Source organism: Camelus ferus, chromosome 9, assembly GCF_009834535.1.
Source record: "Camelus ferus isolate YT-003-E chromosome 9, BCGSAC_Cfer_1.0, whole genome shotgun sequence".
Lineage (NCBI taxonomy): Eukaryota > Metazoa > Chordata > Mammalia > Artiodactyla > Camelidae > Camelus > Camelus ferus.
This window is the reverse complement of record NC_045704.1, coordinates 54,171,508-54,193,953: the sequence shown is the minus strand read 5'-3', so window position 1 is coordinate 54,193,953 and position 22,446 is coordinate 54,171,508. Positions and strand designations below refer to the sequence as shown.

The 22,446-nt window shown below is 40.8% G+C and overlaps 1 protein-coding gene and 1 long non-coding RNA gene across 10 annotated transcripts in view; one reads left to right on the top strand and one right to left on the bottom strand.

The window, feature by feature from the left end:
* LOC116665834 overlaps positions 1 to 4,275 on the bottom strand; it is a 112,782-nt gene extending 108,507 nt beyond the window's left edge. For 3 of the 7 annotated variants that reach the window (XR_004322556.1, XR_004322559.1, XR_004322561.1), the window contains exon 1: positions 4,079 to 4,273. This is a non-coding gene — a long non-coding RNA (uncharacterized LOC116665834). Of the gene's footprint in view, positions 1 to 934; positions 999 to 4,078 lie in introns of all 7 variants that reach the window. The other 4 variants (XR_004322560.1, XR_004322557.1, XR_004322558.1 and 1 more) reach the window with 4 other exon arrangements.
* Positions 76 to 18,391, top strand: C9H16orf46 (chromosome 9 C16orf46 homolog). 3 transcript variants are annotated; one of them, XM_032486838.1, is made up of 3 exons: positions 76 to 647; positions 13,028 to 13,275; positions 15,875 to 18,391. In XM_032486838.1, exons 2-3 carry the CDS (start codon positions 13,066 to 13,068, stop codon positions 16,886 to 16,888), a joined length of 1,224 nt encoding a protein of 407 aa, XP_032342729.1. In that variant the 5' UTR covers positions 76 to 647; positions 13,028 to 13,065; the 3' UTR covers positions 16,889 to 18,391. The 3 variants fall into 3 exon arrangements, with proteins under 3 accessions (XP_032342729.1, XP_006184010.2, XP_032342728.1); XM_006183948.3 differs by lacking the exon at positions 76 to 647 and adding an exon at positions 4,286 to 4,472; XM_032486837.1 differs by lacking the exon at positions 76 to 647 and adding an exon at positions 4,660 to 4,715.
* Positions 18,392 to 22,446: the final 4,055 nt, after the last annotated feature.

Here is a 22,446-nt window from a genome sequence, read left to right as displayed (position 1 = left end):
ATGGAAAGTTATTTTTTAAAAAGGAAATTTAAGCTGTAACAATGAAAGGTTCCAAAAAATGTTTCCTTTTAGTCACAAATCTGGTTCTTCTTAAGCAAAGATCTAATTGCCTGACAGCATTATGTACTATTTTTTGATCATCTTTAATATAATGAAAAAGAAATCACTGACTGCGTTTTTCTATAATAAGTTGGAAGAGAGGAGTAAAAAGGAAGAAAGGTGAAATTTTGAGCAGCATAGCACATGGCTTACTTAAGAAAGCTAAACTATATTCGCATAAGGTTTCTACTTAAGTAATTGGAAAATAAATGGACACAGTGAAACTTTTATGGGCTAACATGGCATACTCTAATTAAGGTAACTGTAGTATGCTAATATTTTGAGGGGGGTATTACACAGACACATAAATATAGGTGCATACACACAGGAAAGAGCAAACTCCTCTATCATTTTTCTAGTTACTACCGGAAAATGGGAATTATTTAGACACTATTATCTTATGGTAAATAAAAAGCAAATATGAGAACCCAGAGTAAGTAGGTAGGTAAATAACATACAAATCTTTACTATTTATCTGCAGAAAGAATTCATTCTTTCCAGGACTGTGCCAATGGCTGTGTCACTGCTAAGCTGTGATTATTAATCAGGTTAATTAATTTTACTGTCTGCTTTGGAAATAGAAAGGGATGAGTAATAATTCCTAGATACAATCTTCTGTTTTAAAGGTACTCTCATATATTACCTCCTTTGATCTTCACAACAATAGCCAGAGCTAGGTAGGGCATATCCACAACTACTACCATTTTACAGATAGGTAAGATGGTTAAAGAGCTGGGTAGTCATGGTTAGGATTTTCACATTTCCTGGCCCACTATTCACCAGTTCCTTAAGCAAATGTAAGTTACTGCAAAAAAAAAAAAAAAAAAATACTTACAAAGTGAAATCTGGGGGTTGGGGGAGGATGAATGTTCTATAGGTAGGAAGCAGAAATGGCCATTCTAGAGGAAAGTACATCAGTGATTATAGTCTGAAAGGGGTGGGCAGGTGTTTTTCTCCCATCCTTTCCCAAAGACACACATGCATACTTGTTACTCCCACTCTGAGTTTTATCAAAGAACAGAACTATGACAACTTTCTCTATATAGAGAGAGAATAGAGCCGATTCAACCCTCATTTCTGTTATAATAACAGGTGTTGATTAAATTTTAAGTTAAAAAACCACTAGAGGAAAAAAACACTAGAGGGCTCTTGTATAGGCATGCTACTATGAAAAAGGCTGGTATTTCAGATCAACTCTCAGCAAGTCAATTTCTGAATTTTTCTAAATTTGTACAGTTTTTCTGGGGCTGGTAAAATGTCACATTACCACCTACCTTCAGTTTTAAAACTTATACTAACTATCACTGCCATCATTACTTCTCAACAATTACTGTATTATTTCAAACCTAACCATGCATTTGCCTTTCTCAGTGGGGGCCCTCACTTTACACAGAGATTAAATTCTTTTTTCCTCCCAGCAACATGACTTTACTATTGACCACCTATCCCCATCGGTCTTTTTCTGTTTTCCTTTTAAACAGACTTTTTTTTTTAAGAGTAGATTTAGGTTCAAAATTGAGCAGAAAGTAGTTTCTATATACCTCCTGCCCCCATCTTGGTGTTTTTGAAACAGCCCTTTGCCAAATCTGAGATTTAATTCTACTAGAGCTTTAGTATCTTGATTCAATCTCTATATTGGCTGTTTATAAACATGACTAGCCAAACACACTCCCTTAATGTTTCTGCTCAGCCATGCTTTTACCCACTAAGCTTCAACAGTGATTACAAGCCCATTTTAAAAGGGTATGCAGGCACGATTAGCGTGAAGGAAATCAATTACCAGATCTTCCAACTTCACATGTACTTAGGAGAAAGTGCTTTCAGTAAAGAATTGTAATTAGTCATTCAGTAAATCTTAACTAAGACTTGTTATACTTCCCAGAAACAGAACACAGCTTTCTAATGACTAGATACCAAGTCCTCCTAGTCAGGTGGTCTCAGATTTTGTTTTCAAAAGAACTGAAGATCCTTCCTAACCAAACTGTCAGCTGATAATTAGATTTTTTGTTGTTGCTTACTATGTGATTTCTCGTGTGGGAAGGCATTTAAAGTTAAGAGACAATGCAGTAACAAAATCCCTTTCATGGGCATCTTCATATGAACAAGCCTTACATCTATGGAAAAAAACCCGAATAAACTCTGGGCTGAATCTCAATCTGGCAATATGTAATATTTACCCATAGAAACATCAACGGGCGAGAAGAGAGGAACACCCTCACCTCTTTAATTCTACATACTTCCAGTAACATTCTCACGGTTTATCAACACATGGAATATATTCCTATTGTTTGCCAATTGAGTAGGAATAAAGGTAATTCTAAATCTGAGGGAGGGAAATGTAGCTGTTTTAGCTTTATGGTCTTAAGAAATTTTAAATTTCATTTTCAAATTATAGTGTTGCACAAAAAAAGACTACTTAATAAAATATTTGACCATAAATATATGTTAGAATAAAATTCTGTGGAGAAAATAGAATAAAAAGACAATTATGAGGGGGAGGGTATAGCTCTAGAGGTAGAGTGCATATCTAGCATGCAGGAGGTCCTAAATTCAATCCCCAATACCTCAATTAACAAAGACACCTAATTCCTACCCCTCCCCCCAAAATTTTTAAAAAAGGGCAAGAAATAAATTTATTAAAAATACAATTATGGATTTAAGGAGAAAAAGCAAAAGAAAAATTTCCATTTTCAGTTTATTCATGTATTTTAAAATACATGTTTATGGCTATCAAATTGCTATTTAATTTAAATTTATCTCAATACTTTTAAAAGAGTGATGTAACATTTCTAAATACCAACATTAGAAGCTTCAAAATGGAAAGATCTCGAAATGTATCATTACTAAAATTTACCTAACACAAAAACATGCCAACATTTATGATAATCTGGATGTTACATCCTTTGCTACTATTAAAATTTTATGCTTTAACACAGAAAAAGTAGAATAAGGTATGCAGTTTTGTACAGTTCTTTTTAGAACTATTAATTCCAGGCTGTGAAATACGAAAGGTTTAAAAATGTGTATTTTAGGTAAAGAATACCTTAAAAAGTAGTCGTATTCTAGCGAAATACTTTGTTCTAACGTCTTAGAATAACAATATACACGTCATATAAAATGGTCTTTCCATAGACTTGATGGGCTTTTTAATAAATACTTTCTGTAAAAAAACAGTAATACACACATCTTTCCAAATGGCTTTTGTTTTTGTTTTATGAGGGGGAGGTAATTAGGTTCATTTATTTGTTTATATTTAGAGGGGGGTACTGGGAATTGAACCCAGGACCTCGTGCAAGCTAGGCATGCACTCTACCACTTGAGCTATACCCCGTCCCAAATGGCATTTAATCACAGTGGTATTAGACTTAGATTCTAATATTTCTCCAGCAGAAACATTCACACTTTTAAAACTAAAAAGCAGAAAGGCTTTGGAACCAGAGTTGGGTTTTGCCCCTAACGCCTGGCTCTGGGCTTAGGTTTCAAACCTCGGGGTGTTCGAAAGTTCCAGCACCAAAGCGCGGACAGACGGAGGGGGTGGTCCTTCATTGTCTTCAACGAGTGACTTAACGACGTGGGGCTCCTTTTCTACATCTATATGAAAGATGCCAATGGCCACCTGACCGGACTGTGACCCCTATACGAGTGGATTCAAACTAGTAGCGCCCAGTCAAGCGAGCGGCTTAAAGACCTACTGTAAATTTCCGGCTGGCACCACCCCAGCACAATCCTTACAGGGGAGGGAGGGATTAGGGAGCAGCTGGCAGAGTCTGGGGGCATTTTTGGTCGTCTGGCATCGAGTGGATGGAGGCCAGGGATGCTGCCAGGCACCCCTCACCGTGAAACCACTCGCACCAACTGTAACAGTGAGGAGGGAGAGAGGCCCTGGGTCCCCAAACCCTCGCTTTCTAACTCCAGGGTCTGGCAGGCACGCAGCCCTTCGGTCGGTTGTCCCTAACCCGTGGTTAAGGCTACACGGTACCTCGCAATGCGGCCTCCGGCGCTCGCGGCGGCCGGGAGTTCTTCACACGCGGCTAGAAGGTTCGCAACCGCGCAGAGGTTGCCGGGAGAACGCACCCCTAGCCGTCAGTAAGTGTCGCTTCCCGCGCTCAGCTTTGTTGCGCGAGGCGGGTATACGTCACTTCCGCAGCGAATTCCCACTCCCGTGGGCCCGCCCACTGCTCCGCCTCCAGCGCGTCCGTAACCCAGGGCAACTGTCGTTGTCGCCCGCAGGCGGGGACTAAGCTGTCCGGGGGCCTTCCACCCCGCTGGCTCCACAGGAGGGTGTGAGCGGCTGCGGCCGCTTCCCCGCCTCCGGGGCGAGGCCCCAGACCACTCCACGGGTGGCAGAAAGAGACGCCCCGCTGAGTTCGAAAGTAAGCTGCCTTCTGAGGCGGGGAGGCCAAAGCGAGAGGTAGTGTGGACCAGGCGGAATAAGAGTGGGCCGGGCCTGGGGAGGAGCAGAGCGGAATGGGTGGGGCAGTGGGAGGGGCTATTGAAAGGGCGGATCCCTGTGTGGGAGGAGCCAATGGATGAAGGGGCGGGGCTTGGTGGGGCAAGTAGGGGCGCTTTGCTGCAGGGCATACCTATAACGAAGGGAAGGCATCTTTTGTGGCAAGGTAGGAACTGCTAGAGGAAGGGAAGGAGCCAGATGAGAAAGAAAGCAGGGGAGGAGCCTGAGCGGAAGGGGTGGGGCTACTAGAAGAAAGGGCGGGGCCCGGTGTGAAGTGCCTGGGCTTTAGGAGGACAGGTGGAATGTGTGTTTGAAAACTTGTGCTTTCCGTGTACGTTGTATACTGTGTGAGAGCTGGGAAGACGGGCGTTGCTTTACTATTTTGCTATCAGTGCTAGGCATCTAATAGGCACTTAGTGAGTTAATGAATGTGAGTGAAAAAACAGAAGAGTTGGAGACGGATTGGAGTAGAAATGTTCTGATAGCGAAGGATGGTTGTAGAAACTGAGCTTCTAGGAATCATTCTATGAATCAAAGCTGCTATGCTCTACGGGCATATAAGAAGCAAAAAGAATAGATAATTAACATAGGGAGATAAAATTTATACTCCTGAAAATGTGAACAAATTGTTCAAATTGAGTCGTGCATATGCTTAACTCTGAGGCAAAGTTTCAACAGCCTGGAAATTTGTGTTCCCCAGACTTTAAGTTAGGTTGGAATCCAGTATCATTTTCCTTTAGAAACTGATTAGTGATCAGCATGCCCGGACCAATCAAGACGGATTTAACCAGTTAATATGCATTAAGTTTATTTAGCTCTATAGTAAGAAAAAACTTCCACCATAGTTAATGGTGTTTGTATTATTTGACTTCTTTCAATACGTGTTGATAAGGATCCACAGGAATATCCATTCAGAATTCCAAGTGAGGCTACCGGAAACTCATCTTTCCCTGGCTGAAATTCTGACACAGATTCAAGATTCTTTTCAACCTAAAACTTCTAGGAAGATGAGGGGTAGGTAGGGGGCATGGTGTAGAGCCAGGGAGATGGTAAATTTTGAGGGATTGCAGCCTTAAACACCCTGGGCTTTTCCCCTGTTCTGGCCCATCAACATTCCCTCTTAGCCATTAATTGATTAAGAATGTATCAACCAGGTGTAGGAACTGATGGTAAAGCATCTGTAGTCTGACTGTATGGACAGGTGATGGCAAATATGTGACAAACTTATGGCAAAAACAAAGAGTAGCAGCACCCTTCAAAACCAGTAACGTGCTCTGAATTCCTCTCATGCTTTCAATCTCTGACTTTTGTGGCTGCTGCTAGCCAGTGAAAACTCTGTACTTTTAAAAGGCTGGTATCATTAGATTAGGCCCACCCAGATAATCTAAAATTTATTTCCCTATCTTCGGGTCAACTGATTAGCAACCATAACTACATCTATAAAGTCCCTTTAGCCATGTAATATAAACTTATTCATGTATGTTATGTCTTATCACATTCATATTCCCAGGGATTAGGAGGAGAAACCTTGCAGAATTCTGTTTACCACATTATCTTACAGGAATATTATCCTCACTCTGCAGATTTCTTTATGGGAGAAGGATTAAACATATCTGCAGATTCTTTACTCCTTTTTTCATAGAGTAAAATTGCTGGGTAGTACGGTGAGTGTATGTCTCCTTTTATAAGAAATTGCCAGATTATTTTCTGGAGGGGCTTTGCCATCCTGCATTTCTGCCAGCAATGTATGAGAATTCTAGTTGCTGCTGTCCTTGCCAACAGTTGGTATTGTCAATATTTTTAATTTTAGCTATTTTAATATGTGGTTTTAATCTGCATTTCCCTAATGGCTAATTATGTAGAATGTCTTTTTGTGTGATTATTATATCTTCTTTGGCAAAGTATCGGTTCAACTTTTTTTTTTTTTGCAAAATTAATTATTCAATTTTCTATGTGTTCTTGTTTTCTTACTGTTGAGTTTACAGAGTCCTTTACATATTTTGGATAGAAGTCCTTTATCAAATAAGTGATTTGCAAATATTTTCTCCCAGTCTATTGCTTGTCTCTTTCCATTTTCCAACAGAGCCTTTGGCAGAGCAAAAGTTCTTAATTTTGATGAGCACCAGTTTATCAATTTTTTAAATTTTATGGATCATGCTTTTGGTGTCATGTCTAAGAACACCTTGCCTAACTCCAGGTCATGAAAATTTTCTATATTTTCTTTTAAAAGTTACATAATTTTATGGTTTATATTTAGATCTAAGATCCATTCTGAGTTAATTATTTCGCAAATGAATGATGAATTGTTGCAGCATTCTTGTTGAAAAGACTTCTTTCTGCATTTAATTTTTTTCATCTTTGTCAAAAATCAATTGGCCATGTTTATGTGGGTGTATTTCTGAGCCCCCTATCTTGGCCCATTGATCTATATGTCTCTCCATGCACCAATACCATACTGATTCCTATAGTTTTATGTTTTTACATTTTCTAATAAATTTTAAAACCAGCTTGTCAATATCTATATTAAATCCTGCTTAGATTCATATCTTGATATTCAACCGTTAGTTCTCCAACAACTTCTTTGAGATTGCATATCTTTTCTTGGGCCTTTATGTATTTTTAAAATTTTATTTGTTTATTTAATAATAAATTTAATTAAATTTAATAATAAATTGAATTTATTTTATTAAAAAAATTGGTTGGGGGGGTAGCTAGGCTTACTTATTTATTTATTTTTAGAGGAGGTACTGGGGATTGAGCCCAGGGCCTTGTGTGTGCTAAGCATGCGTTTTACCACTTGAGCTATACCCTCCCCAAACTTTGTATTTTCATATACATTTTTTAATCCCCCCAAAATAAAAACAGCTTTAAGAAAAGATTTATAATGTTATAGTCTTATCTCCCTAATATCTAGGACTTCCCATTCCCAGAGGCCCTGGACTCTATTTTGAAGGACCATAAATGCCCACATTTTAGGTAGTGACATTTAGAGTACATTAAGGTCATTTGCTTTGTATGTCACCTCTGATGATACCAGACCAGTGTGGTACCAAGATATGACTACTGGTCACTAAAATCCAGCTTCCTTTTCCTTTTGGAGATACAGAAGGAAGTATTATCTCCACTTCTCCTTGGAATTAAGCAGTACCTTTGTAACTTGTTCCAGCTAATGATATGGGGACTGAAGTCATATGAGTTACTTGTAGGCAGAAGCATCTAAGGGTGAGTGATTCTCCAAATTTGTCATTGTATTCTGTCATCACAGTTGGCTATGGTTTCCCATGATAGCACCTCCATCAGTTCAAGTTCCAGAGTGAGGATAATGTGGAGCAGACTCCACAACATCATATGATGGACATGTAGCATGAGTTAGAAATAAATTTTTGTTGTTTCTTACCACTGAAAGAAAATAACCTATTTCCTATTATTTCCTATTATTGCAGCATAACCTTGCCTATCTTGACTAACACTAGGTAGCTGAGGCTAACAAGCAGTGACTGTGTCAGCTGAAGCGTCTCCTGGTAAGTCTGCCAGAGCAAACTTTTCCAGAAAGGACCTGGCAGATCTGGGGCAAACAAACACAAAACAATAGAAAAGAAACAAAAATTCAGAGTTTTATGAGGTTTTTTAAATAGATCCATTTCTAACTTCACTTTCATTAAAATGATAAAATAACCACATTATCCCCTTCTTTACCAAAGAAATAGAGGTTCTTCCTGTAATAATATGGCATACTCTGTCTCTTCCTGTGTCTCCTGCTGTCCCTTTTCTTAGTTTCTCTTCAGTTACTTGCCTTTTGGAAATTTCTTTATGTTCTTGGTCAGGTGATGTCTTTTTGTCACGTAGGTTTCTCCTCAGGCAGCATTAACTTATTTGCAAATAGTAGATGTGATCACTGTTCTTGGTTTACAAGAATTGTAACCCCTCCCACCCCACCTGCACTATTATACAACACATCCATGAGAGTAGCAACAGAAAATGTGTCCTTTTGCTGGACTTGGCTGTAATATTGGTGTGCCTCCACCACTGACCAGTGGTAGCTTACTGGAAGTCTTTGTTCATTTCAGGCGCAGGACACTTTGTATTCTAAGTTACAGATTGGTTAGGGTGTCAACGCTACATTGATTTTGCCAGATGTATAACAAAGAGGCATTTGGTAGTTTCTGTACTTCTCAGTTCATTAACAAACTACATCATCATAATGTGGTGTCACAGATCTGAAAGGTAATGTCTATTTTTCCCTCCCTGCATTTCCAACCCTTTCTTTTGTAGTTCAATAAATTTAATGAGAAGGCCTTGATGATTTTAACTGAAGAGTGATTGGACAATTATTTATGGAGTTTCTTTAAATCACCTTCATAAACTTTTTTCTCTGTTTTTTTTTATGTCTCTGTGGTAGATCTGTTCTGTTTAAATTAGTCCCCATTCAAGGTCTTTACTCCAACTTAATATTATACAGACTGGGTAATCTATTCTCTGATACCTTTATTTCAGTTTACTTAAGGTCAAAATTCACTATTTGCTCACTCCACCATTATCCCACATTCTGTTTTTTGAACCATTCTGATAACATGGTGGCTTAAAAAATTTTTTTATTATGGAAAAATTCACATTGACATAAAAGTAGAAAATAGTACAGTTAACTTTATGACTTCATACCCTTCTACAACAGTTTTGTGGCTACTTTTATTTCCTCAGTCTCTGTCTAACCACAGCCTTGCAGGATTATTTTGAAGCAAATCATAATGACTTATATTTAATTGGTAAAAATAATAAACTACTTTACAGTGTTTTGCTGATCATTTCCATTTTATTTCTGTTTACTTTAAATGCTACAAGAAAAGATATTTTCTGTATTGTAGTGAATTTCCATAGGCTCTGTTTCTTAGACTCTCATTCATCTTCTTTATTTCATTTCCAAATATCTTAATTTCCTTGGATCAGTTTTTCTTTGGGTTTATTCTTGTTTATCCAAACCTGTACTTTGGGGGCTTGGACCTCAGTCAACATTTCTTCTTTGTACATTTCAGTTTCTAGTCACTTCAATAGTGTATGTTATAGAATTGAATACCTTCTGGCATACATCTGTGTGTGTTCCTGCTTTGTACTCCAAATCCAGTTTTCTAGTTGCATCTGCAAATGCATTTTCCCGTGGGAGCATTTTCACTGTGATGTCTGTATTTCCTTGATGTGATTTTCTAGGAAAACATATGGACTTTGATATATGCTTTATACCAGTGATTCTCAAACCAAATCAAGTTGTAAAGCTCCGTGGAAGTCAAGAAGTGGAAGAGCATGCGCTCTGATTTACTTCAAATCCGTAAATCAGGGATAATTTTTACTATCAGAAAATAGGAGTGTTGTATCAATACAGATTTCTGTATTCCATCGTAAAAGGAAAACTGCATGTAATATGTAAGAAATTTGTGATTGCTTCTTGTACATTTTTTTCATCTTACATGAGCTGGAGGACAAGCGTGGGCAATAAATCTTGAGGGCATGTTTACAGGAGGAAAACTTAAAATTAAGGCAATTCTTTCCAATAACTGAATTTTTTTTTCTGATTAGGAAAAGACCACAAATATTCTGTTTCAGTAGTGAAGTATCTTGACCCAGCTTTAAGAACAGCAGTGTCCAGAGGAGCACCCAGCAGTCTGATGTGCAGTAATCTGACCATTTGACTAGGAATACTGCATTTACCGACTAAGATGATAACTTCGTTTTCAGTCCTAAGGAGTCACTGTAGTTCCCATGATCCCTCATTAAATGAGCAAAGTACTTATAAAAATGTAGTATTTATAATAAATATGTAAAGTGCATATTATAGCAATGCCTGGCACATAGGAAGAGCTATGTAACAGTAAGTTTTATTATTAAATTCTTGTTGTTACTTAGGTTTCTTTCAGCACTTGGTAATATAATGTGACTGGAACCTCTTCTGGCACTCTCTCTAGGTCCATCTTCTACTGACTCTGAAATAGGGGGTTACCCAAAATCACGTCTTTGGCCTCTGTAGTTCCTTTCTCTGGATATAGGGCTAGTGATATAGTCTTCCCCTCAGCGTTTACATATTTTCATGACATGTGAGAAATAGTTGAAGGAGCTGGAGATGGTTAACCTGAAAGGGAGAAGAGTACGTGGAACATTTTCATAGGGCTGTCGGGAGGCTGAGGCAATGGCAAGTCTCTGGATCAATGATTCTTCAACCCTTTGTAGTGACAGACTGCATTGTAACTCTGATGCAAGCCCTTCCCTGAAAAAATGATTGAGCATGTTCAGAGGTGTCACATACCTCCAGAAACCCATCCAAGGATGGGAAGGCTTCCCATCCAGAGCCTCGCTGTGGAGGGTAAAACTGGGACCATGGAGTGGAGGATGTTGATGGGGCAGGGCAAGCAGTGCTGGCTCAATATAAGGGAACCTTGCTAACAGAGCAGGAGTTCTCCACTCTGCAGGATTTTAGAATCACATAGGGTGATTTTAAAAATTCTGATGGCCTGGCTGTGCCCAGACCAACTATAGTCAGAATTTCTGTGGGTGGGGTCTGAGCATTTTTATTTTTTATAAAGCTCCGCAGAAGATTCCAAGGTGCAGCCGAGTTTGGGAATCAGAAAATTAGAGCACTTTGCCATTGGAACAGTGTCTTTAAGTAGTGAGCGCCTTTTCACTGGAGATACTTCAAGCACAGAACATTTTTCTTATCGACTTGAACATTCTAACTATAGTTAATCTCTTTTAAACAGTATTTCTTTTCTATATTAACTTCAAGTTCAAATTTATTTTATTAAGAAATGACTTTGTTTTTGATTTTCTGGTTTTTGTTCTTTCAAACTGTACACTTGTTAAGTCTATGGATTCTGTGATACAGACGTATTTGTAATACAGAAGAGGACAAGGTCTAAGTGTCCTTATGGAGCTTCTTTGGCCTGGGCAGCGACTAAAGTGACATTTCACAATATGAGAGAATCAGGTGGTTTGTGCAATATGTCTGGCCCTTAATCATGCTTCTGTTTGTGAACAGAATAGCGCTTCTCGTTTTTAGTTAATTGTAATATCATTTTTTTCCTTTCAGCTTTCATTCATTTCTTCTGATGTCATATTGTAAAAGTTTAGGTTGCCCAAAGCTATTTGACCTTCCATAGGTAAATGGAACTTTCTTACCATCCAAATGCCACTTTATGTGAAAAAGCCCAAATGGTAATTTAACAGATATTGTTAAGAGAAGTTGCTGATCTCTACCTAAACAGAAAATGAAAAATGTAGGTTTCTGGCAGGGGTTACTTTGGGGAGAGAGAAAGCAAGGTTTGTGGTCCCAGTTGCCTCTATCTCATTACCAGCAAAGGTTTCCTTGAGAAGGCCCTGGCTGTTCTTTGGTGTTCATTGTGCTGATGTAATGTTGGTGGCCACTGCTTGGGCATTAGAGTTCATCTACCCAGCTTGTGGGGTCCCCAGGAGGAACCTGCATGTGGGAAGGTATTATAATCATGCCTGTTTTATAGATGAGCAGACAGACCCAGAAAAGTAACTTGCCCAACAAAACACACAGCTAGGAAATAGGATTGGAATCCAGATGATTGGAACCCAAATCTGTGCTCCTGATTGGGATTGTAACTTTCCTAAACCTTTAACTGGATTATAAATGCCAAGTCCCATTTTTCAACCTGGAAAAACATGAGTTCTGGGTAGATAGCATCATCACCAGCACCATCACCATCACCATCACCAGTACCACCACTACTACCTGCTCACTGAGTTTAGGACTGCTGTAATGGGGCACCATAGACTGGGCGGCTTAAACAACAGGAATTTATTGTCTCAGTTCTAGCTAGAGTGTTGGAGCCCAAAATCAAGGTGTTGGCAACGTTGGTTCCTTCTGAGGCTGTGAGGGAGGGATGTGTTCCAGGCCTCCCTCTTTGACTTGTAGGTGACTGTCTCCTCCCTGAGACTCTTCACATTGTCTTCCTTCTCTGTGTGTCCACATTTCCCCTCTCTATAAGGACACCATCATATAGAGTGGGTGAGGGAGCCAGCTGACTTAGCTTAGACGACACGCTCCACCAGCTTCCTCAGAAGCCAAAGGATCCCCAAGCCGATGTCCAGGGTTGTTGGGAAGGTGTACATAAGCCACATATACCACAGTGGTTCTCTTGATGTTAGTGCAGTATCATTTGGATGTTTTTGGAGTGGAGGGTGGGGGTGCTTAACCTTACATTCCTTACCACATTCTGCACCCCATCACGAGGGATAGGCTCTCTGCTAACATCTTCCTGTTCTCTTTTCTTCACTCCCAACTTTGGTCTTTAAGTCCATTATTCTATAAAATTAGCCTTATCTTTATAATGTCAATAGTTGGCAATGGATGGTTTCATAATATTTCTTCTGTCCCTGAATGTGTCTTGAAGAAATTTCACCTGAGTTACTGGATTTCTTTTTAAAAAATATATTAAAAACTATGTCCCGTTTGCATTCAAACTACAGGAAGAAGATGTTAAAGACTTTAAGCAACCATCACAGAAATGGATCTCTGTCAGAAAAATGAAACTGAATCAGAAAATTGCGAAAATAATGAAATTCAAAGCACAGAAGATACTGAATTAATCTGTACTTGTCCCGATGAAAGAAGTGAAAAGAATCATGTTTGTTGTCTTCTCAATATCAGTGACATTACACTTGAACAAGATGAAAAAGCCAAAGAGTTTATCATCAGAACTGGATGGGAAGAAGCAGTGAGTATTTTCTTGAGTTAGGTCTCTTGCATGTGACTGTTTTGATGCAAGTCTTTTACTTTTTCCAAAAATAGTACTATTGCCAAAAAATGTGTAAACAATGAAATATGGAAATTTTTGAAACAGAGGTAGAATATTAATGATGATAACAGCAGTACTTTTTATTGAATATTTATGGCCACTTAGTATTGGCAAGAACAGCACTAAATATTCATGTACATCAAATTCATTCACTCTCTTAGTATCTCTGTGAGGCAGGTATTATGAACAGCCTTTTAGGACAAGGATACTGAAGCACCGGAAAGGTGAAATGTGTCAAAAGTTCACCCGTGCAGTGACCAAAGCAGGGCTTGAACCTAAGTCTTCTGGACTCTAGAACCCAAGCTGCTTAACTCCCAAAGAGACCCGAGATTTCTATCCTGGTAGTTCTACTCAGAACCTTATGGGATTATTCTTAAACTATTCTGAGAATCAGTAGTAGAAATACAATTCTAAATTTAGAACTGTAAGGGAATTTGGTCTAGTCCAGTGATTCTCACTTGGCAATGTCACAACTGGGGTGAGGGGGTAGGGATACTACTGGATATACTGACTGGGTGGAGGCCAAGGGTGCTGCTCCACATCCTACAATGCCCAGGATGGCTCCCACCACAGGGAGTGATCCGGCCCTGTCTTAGCTTGGGCTGCTATAATAGCATACCATAGACTGGCTAGCTTAAGCAACAGACATTTATTTCTCACAGTTTGGGAGGAAAGTCCAAGATCAAAGGGTACCAGCATGGTCAGGTTCTTGCTGAAGGTCCTGTTCTTTGGTTACATCCTCAGTTGGCCTTCCTTGGTGCATGCAAGCAGAGAGAAAGAGAGAGAGATGGAGAGAGAGAGATTGAGAAAGTTCTCTTCTCTCTCCTTCCTATCAGGGCACTAATCCAATCTTGAGACCCCACCCTCTTGACCTCACCTAACCTTAACACATCCCGAACAGCCACCTCCAAATACTATCACACTGGGGATTAGGGTTTCAAATAGGAATTTTGGGGCGGGGGACACAAACATGCAGCCCATAAAAAGCCCCAGACGTTGGTGGTGCCGAGATTGAGAAACCTGGAGCTGTTTATTTTATAAATGTGGAAACTGAGGCCAAAAGGCAGAATGACTCACCCAAGTCCACTTGACAGTTGCGAGAATCCTGTCTTCAGGCCTCCTCTAGGAGTGCTCTCTCTGCTGTACCGCCCCCCCCACCTCCTTAAGCCTCTATGACCTTCCATACACACCCTCCATGTCAGATAAGTCAAGGTGGTAGAGAGTTCTATTTAAGAATGTAAAACTTTCTAAATTTAGAAGGTTCAGTTTAATATTGAAGGTAATTACTTTGAAATATATATCCAAGGGCTATTGGGAAAGAATTTTAATTGGAAAAATTCTCCCCTCGCACCATGCTTAGTGTATGTTTGCTGTTCACACTGTCTGGGACACTCCTGACGCACCATTTCCTCCAACCTGCTGCCTGCTACTCTTTGCTCTCTCTGCTCAGCCTCCGACCCATGCCCGCCCAGCTCTACCCCAGCTTTCAGGTGGACACGAATGCCTAATTCAGTGCCAAACACTTACTAGACTTTCTAAAAAGTGATACCTCATGACACTTAATAATTTTTAACTGAGGAATTTGGGGAGCTGAGCATGTGAGGTGTGGGGATGAGGGTAAAGGGATGTTCTTGTGCAGGACCAAGGGTTGGCCCCACTTCACGTGGGAATGCACAGACCTTCTGAATGTGCCAGAGCTTGTTGTTGGCCCTACTCAACATTTTGAGCCTCCGTTTCCTCCTTTGTAACCTGGATGGCAGAATAGTTAAATGGTAGTGCTGTTATGAGGATTAAATGAATGAATGCTAAAAGATCCTCAGCCCAGTGCCTGGAACCAGTAAAATCGTGGGAGCTATTTTTGCTTTTTTTTTTTTTTTTTAGCATGTAACAGTTGCCAGATTTAGCAAATGAAAACACAGGACAGCCAGTTAAACTTGAATTTCAGTAAACAGCACCTAATCTGTTTAGTATAAGTATGTCCCAAATAGGGTCTTGTCTTTTCATCTAGCAACAATATTTACCTGTGACCTTGCGGCAGGGTGGGCTGGGGGACTCCGGGTGTGGCTGTGGGCATGGCTGTGCCTGGGCCACGCTGACCCCAGGGCCTGCCTCTGCTCACCTGCCCTTCCTCCAGTCGGTCCACGCAGCAGGCTCTAGGTGTGGTAAACACAGCCTTCAATACACAAAAGCCTGGCGGGGGCGGGGGACAAGTACAAACAGTTTTGATTTTATTTTAGGAGTTCTGAATTTATTTTAACGTGCATCTGAACAAATACATAGTCAGCACATCAATGTCGCCATTTATAGATACTATCCCCTCGTATTTTAGTTTTTAAAAATATTACAATACTATTGCTTAGCATGAGGCTAAACTAGGTGTGAAAAATTAAAACAAAACACATGAGGCAATTTTAAGAAAAATATTGACAGGAGGACAGCCAAAATGGAGATGTGGCCAAAGTGGAGGCAGCCAGAGACTGGGCACTCGCCTGAGAGTAACGTGCTGCTTTACTTGCAGGTCCAAGGCTGGGGAAGGACTTCTCCAACTGCCTGCATCTGGCCCAGGAAGAAGCTTAAAAAGGAGAGGGTGGGAGAAAGTGCCAGCAGCTGCTTACTCTGTGTCAGTCTCTCACAAGGGAGCCTGGAGGCCAGGCTTCAACTGGAGGCTGGGAAGTTGGAGTCAGGGTCTTCAGCTCCAGCTGAGGCAGGCCCAGAGAAGGATGGAGGCAGCCTCTCCCAACCACCAAGGCACCCCCCAGGCCCCATCACTGCCTCCAGGGAAGTTAACAAGATCTGCTTTCCCACCTACAGTCAAGGAGAGAAAAAAAGTCTGCAAATAAAGGAGTTTATTTGGTGCATGGAAGACTGGGTGGCCCCTGAGACTGTTAGGGGAAAGGACCCCAGAAGTCCTGGAGGAGGCACTGACAGAGGTCCCTCCCTCTCAGACTCCTTGACTTCCAAGGCTTTTTTAGTTCTACCTCCCCTGAAGGCTTCACCCCCAAATGGCTTGGATGTTCTGGGTAAGAAGAGTAAGAACTTTTTCTCGCAGCCAGAAGAGAAGGTGCTTAGTGTGGAAAAGGATGAGTGTGTGGCTTATGCAAATGGATTAAAAACAGTGGACAGGACAGGTGAAAAGAGACCCATTGAGCCAGCCATACACCATCAAGTCAAGGAAACGCAGCCCTTCCTGACCCCGGTGACCCAGACGTCCCTGCTGGCTGACCCCAAGCCGTGCTGCTTGCGCTGGTCCCTCCTGCCTGAGAAAAACCTGGTGTGCCCTCCCCACCCCAGAAGTGTTCACTGTCTTGCTGCCTTGCAGCTTTTGCAGAAACAAGGAGTGCAGAGCTACAAAGCCAAATTCAAAGCTAGGGAGCCAAGACCTCCCGTGAAAACCGCAAAGCACGTTCTCACTGAGTCTAAGCAGGAAAACAGGCCCCAAACGCTGGAGACCAAAGTGTTGTCAAGACCTCTCTTGCCATCCCTCACAGTGAGCAGAATTGTAATTCCCGTTTCCACTCACAGACTCCTCTGAGTTGCCACAATATAATTCCCTGGGAACAAGACTGTCTGAAAGTCATTCATTCTCTCTTCCCTCTCTCCCTCCTGCCCCCACCCCGGTCTCTTATTTTGTCCTCCTCCTCTCCCTCCTCCTTCTCTTCTTCTCACACACTCTTCTCTCCCTCCTTCCTCCCCTCCTTCTTTGTAGCAGAACCAGAGGAAACTGAACCTCATCGTATAGGTTTTGGTTTACTCTCCAAACTCCCATATTCATGTGTTACCCGCTTCTGGTGCTTAGCCATTTACAAAATGCAGACTGGTAATGCCAGTCTCCGCCTCTGCCTGGCTTATCTCTCCACTGGAAGACAAATGGATGCCGGGGAATCTGAAGGGCCTCCCTCAGTGATGCCCTTATGTCAGCCCCAGGCCAACTGGCAGAGGCTCTTTCTGCCCCAACAACCCCAGTGCCTTAAGCCAAGTGTACTGGGCTTGTTTAGACCAAATTTTTTCCTAATCTGTTGAACCTAGCAGGTATCTGTTGCCTCGTTTTCTCTTACAACAAAGATCTGCTTTTATAGAGAAAATTCCAGCCTATATCCAAATGAATATCCTTGTGTCCCCGGTGACATATCCTTATGTTTTATCCATGGATGCACCATATCCTGTATGTCCCAGATTTCATATATTGTAGCCTCATGCTAGTCTCTCCATCTGGGAAGTTTTAGCTGTAGTTCAACAAAACCTATCTTGGGAGGCAGACTGAGAATGATTATTTGAAAAAGAACGTCACTGTGATTATTGCAGCCCACATGCTTCTTCCAGTCCTGTCTTACACCTAACATCTGGGAGCCCTACAAGCCCAGACAGACACTTACGAAATGGGGCTGTTACTTTCTCCCTTCTCCTGGCTTTCCTCCCTGCTCATTTTACCCCAGTGCACGTTTCCTGAAGTTGTATATAAATTAAATGTTTGTAAATGAGTTATAGTTTAAATGTGATGTGACAATGCTATGTAGAGAAATGCACTGAAAAACCATTTTGTAACATGAATATCCACTTAGCCACTCCGTAATTACACAGTTTGCATTTGCTTAAGGTAGGTTGTGCTTGAACTCTAGACTCTCCATCTTCTAAATGATGAGCAGACAGAATATATGACTGTATTTGTCAACAACTGCTTTCCATAATTGGTCTTTGTAATGTCTTGTCTGTTTAAGTATAGGTTTTTTGCTTGATTTATCGGGTTGTCTTTACAAAACACCAGAAATGCAGGAATGATTACAATACAACAGTCATTAAAAGGTGTATTTTGCCTATTGAGGTTCGACACTTTACAGTCTAGAAGCAGTTTCCAGGTTCTACTCACCCGTTTTTCTCTAAATGAAGAAACCATCTGGATTCATCCCCAAGAAGAGGCCCTGATTTCCCACTGTGTCTGGACAGTGGGGCTGTTGGATTCAGTACTGTTTGAGGACCCTCCAGCTATGGCAGCCTGCCCACGTTAGTCAGTGGTTTTTCAAGCCCCCTTCTATAAGCAGAAGAATAATAAGCTCACTCTAAAACAATCAGAAGTGTTTGATTGGGATGGAAAGGTATCCACCAGTGTGAGTGAGGGACAGAGCCCACCTACTCAGCCCAGATGTACTTACCTACTGAGAGATTGAATCAGTTTGAACTGCTCTAAGTTACAGCAGAATGTTTTCTTCTTAAGAAAAATTCATTTTTTAAAGATAAAGTTTATAAATTCTATAGCTTTTGGGATAAACATATAATAATTTAGAATTGAGAAGAGCCAGTTTGAACAAAGGAAGGGCTCAAATTTAAATGTTTGTAGTGTATTTTTTGAGCAAATAATTTGGTCAACATAATATTGACTAGAAGATTCCTCTTTGAAGAGATAAGAATGTTTTGCATTTGGCATCTTTCTTTAGGCATTTATTCAAGTATCTGATAAAGTCCCTCTGGGATCTTATTTGTGTTAGCCAAGGCTTAGCTTGTTTCTCCATGGATAAAGTCACTCTAGGCCTTGTCCCAATTTCCATTCAGATTAAATCGGGATGTCCAAACTAAATAAAGGCTAAATGTTTACCAGAATGCTAGAACCATTAGGGTTCTAGGTCATTAACAAAACTTTCAGGGGAAATCCTCCCATCTTTGGGAGTTAAGCGTGTTATAATTCAGTGCCAATGTCCCTCTTCCTACCTCAAGGTGATGATCTCAGTTAGGTTTTGGTTCTGCTAGTCCTCAAGCCAAGCACGGAGGGCTCTCTGTTTCATCCTTCACTCTATCATATTTGGATGTCTCATTAGTAAAACTTTCCAAACTCCTCTTTTTCTTGAAATTAAAAAAAAAAAATCACCAAGTGGAACTGTGGCAGCATCTGACAGAGGTTCCTGCAGATCCTGAGGTCACCTACTGGGTGAGGCCCGGCTGAGGTCAGGGATGCTATTGTCCAGGGGCAGGGCCGGAGGGGCTGGAAACCTTGGAAAGATAGAGTGTGGATCTGAGAGAGCGATGAGGGACAAGGGGAAGGGGAAGACTAAATTCGAGGAAGACCTGGCTACATTTGGGCAAGTACATAGGGCTTTGGCTACTCAGGGAGACTTGCCCTGATTTTTAGCTTTATTCTTTTATTCTGGACCTTGCCCACTACTGTGAAATTTATCTGTACATCCAAGACCATGCTACAAAATGATTTGAACCCAGAATCAAATTTGCTTTCCCTCTCTCCCCCTCCCTAAGTGCAAGAGACCTAGCCCATCCCTTTCTTGGCTCCTGCAGCTGGATGAGCAGGCTGAGCTTCACAGTTGGAGTCCTCACATCTGGGACTTTTTGGGGTGTCTGGCCTTGAGTCCAGTGCAACCTTGGTGCTGCCGTTGGGGGGCTACTGAGAAGCAAGATGGGCAAGAAACTGCTGTTCCTGTGGCTGTGACTGAGGGCACATGAGGGTGGTCCCTGGTACCACAGGGAATATCTCCCACTGTCTGCTGGGCTAACTGGGGCACTGGGGCCAGGAGAGGTCCAGTGCCGTGCTCTTGATGCCCTGGCTGAACTCTGTCCCGAGTTCCACTAGCCAGCTACATGATGCGGTAATTCCACTTGAATTTGCAAGGCATTGTTCTAAGAGTTCAAAGCCTCTTCTGGGTATTATCTCTTTTTTTATCCTGAGCAAATGCGTGAGGGTCAGGGATCATTTCTCCTGTGACCCAAGGAAAATCTGATCCAACAGAAAGCTTGTGTTCAGTCTTGGGTGTGTGAAGGCTCCAAAGTATCTCCAAGGTGAGGGGCAGCTGGAGCACTGGGTGGAAAGTATCACATAAGGCTGGAAGGAGGACTTCAGAATGTCATTTTTTCCTGTAAGATGGGAACAATTCAGACACAGGATGTGGTGAAGATGATGAGGTAGTGTATATAAAATGCCAACAGAGATTTGTGGTTTTCCTGAATATATTGATGAGATCAAATACAAATAGCTGGATCGTTTCCCTTTAATGAATGACTGGCTATTCAAAATTGTTTAGAACTCCTGTGGGCATGGAGAGCTGTTATTTGGAGTTTGATGGGTCTTCACTCTCTACAAGTCCTCAAAACTCATCTTCCTAACTTGTCGACTCAGGGTCCTTGCCTGGGCCTGTTAACCAATCCATAGGCTATCTTCATTCCCTGGCCCTTTTCCTCATCCTGATTTGCTTGAATTACCCCTGCACCAGTCTAAACACCGTAGCTCTGCAGATTAATACCATGCCCCTCATACTGATTTTGTGTCATCCCGAGGTGTTACAGCAAAACATTTTGTTTTCAAGTATAATCTCCCAGATCAAAGCAACCGTGTATCTTCCTGAACACAGTCTTGGGATAACTCCAGTATCCAGTGCAATAAGTAAAACTAGCACCATTGTCCCATTTTCCTAGGAGCTGAGAACTAACTACACCGTTTTTTTTTAGAATGAAAATTGGCTTTTATTGGTGTATAGTCGATTTGTAATGTGTTAATTTCTGGTGTACAGCATACTGATTCATTTATACATATATATATATTCCTTTTCATATTCTTTTTCATTATAGACTGTTACAAGGTATTGAATATAGTTCCCTGTATAAGACCCTGTTGTTTATCTAGTTTGTATTCAGTATCTGCAAATCCTGAACTCACAATTTATCCCTCCCCACCCTCTATACTTTTTGTTTTTGGATATCCCAGCTTTGCCACTGGGCATTGTTGTCTCTGCCCTATAAAATGAGGGGATTAATACCTAGGGTCCTTCCTAACTCTAACATTTTGGTACAGTTAACTTGCCGGTAAACATTACTAGAGACTCAACATGGTGAACAGTTCTTTCCATCACAGATTTGTTACCAGTTTTGCTCTTGATGCTGGCTTTTGTAGTGGGAAATTTAAAAAAAAAAAGTGATTTCAATTTGTGCATTTCATAAGTTGCCGGCGCCAGGAAGCACTGTTGGCATTCTCCTATCCCTCCTTCAGGAGAAAGTGCATTACTGTTTTGGCAAGGTTTTCAAGAAAATTCTAAGATGTTAAGTGGATGTATTTACATTTAATGCCATTATTCAGTATTCTCTACTTTTTAAGCAATACTCTCTTCACATTCACTGCTTGTGCTAAATCGGTGTGACTATTCAGAGGCAGCCAACACAATGTATGACTCTCCTCAGTAACTAGTGGAAAATTGATGCTTCACATGTACATGTGAAAATGAGTTTTTTCTCCCATTTAGCTCAAAATACAAACAAGCCTTTCTTCCCAATGTATCTTTTAAAATGAAACAATTTCTCTGCTTATTAAAACTTGAGGACTGCTAACTTGAAAACATACCATAAACTAGTCTTACTTCCAGCACCACAGGAGGGTTATAACTATTCACTAAGCCTATAAATGTTCAAGAACTGTTAGCAATTTCATTTGCTTTAAAATCTGCATGTGCTTTGAAGAAAAATAGAAATTAACTAATTGAGAAAAAAACTGCTGGTCCTGATACTGTTCATGACTCTGCGAAGGCTTAGTTTTGGAGCTACTCACCTGAATCCTCATGACTGACTTCTCTAATGTAATTTCAAGACAATGAAACGTCAGGGAGGAAACATGGTAGCTAATTAGAGAACTTGAAATCTGAACACTTAACTACTTAGGTACATGTCTCATTAGAGAAATGGGATTTAAATGATTTTAAACTACACCACATCTTACCAAAACAAAGGTGAAAAAGAAAAAAGGACTGATACCAGCTTACAACTCATTAATGAGTTAGACCCTGAAATATAACCAAACAGAATCTATTACCACCAACTGAACTAAAACAATATGAACAGTTTCTGAGCCATAGTTTGCCAAAGTTTGAATGGTTTCTCAAAAGTATACCGTAAAATCTTAATTTTTGAAGGCTCACTTTTTAAATAGGGAAAACTCTTTGAGGAGTATTTTAAGGTTAGATATCCTTTTGTGATAAGTTAATTCAGATGCACTGACTGCTGCCAAATTTTTATTGCAGCACAAGCTCTACATTTTCTGAAGTCACTAAATTTCTCGTTACAGCACAGGAAAAAGAAGATAAAGTAGGAGAGGGATCAGTTTCAAAT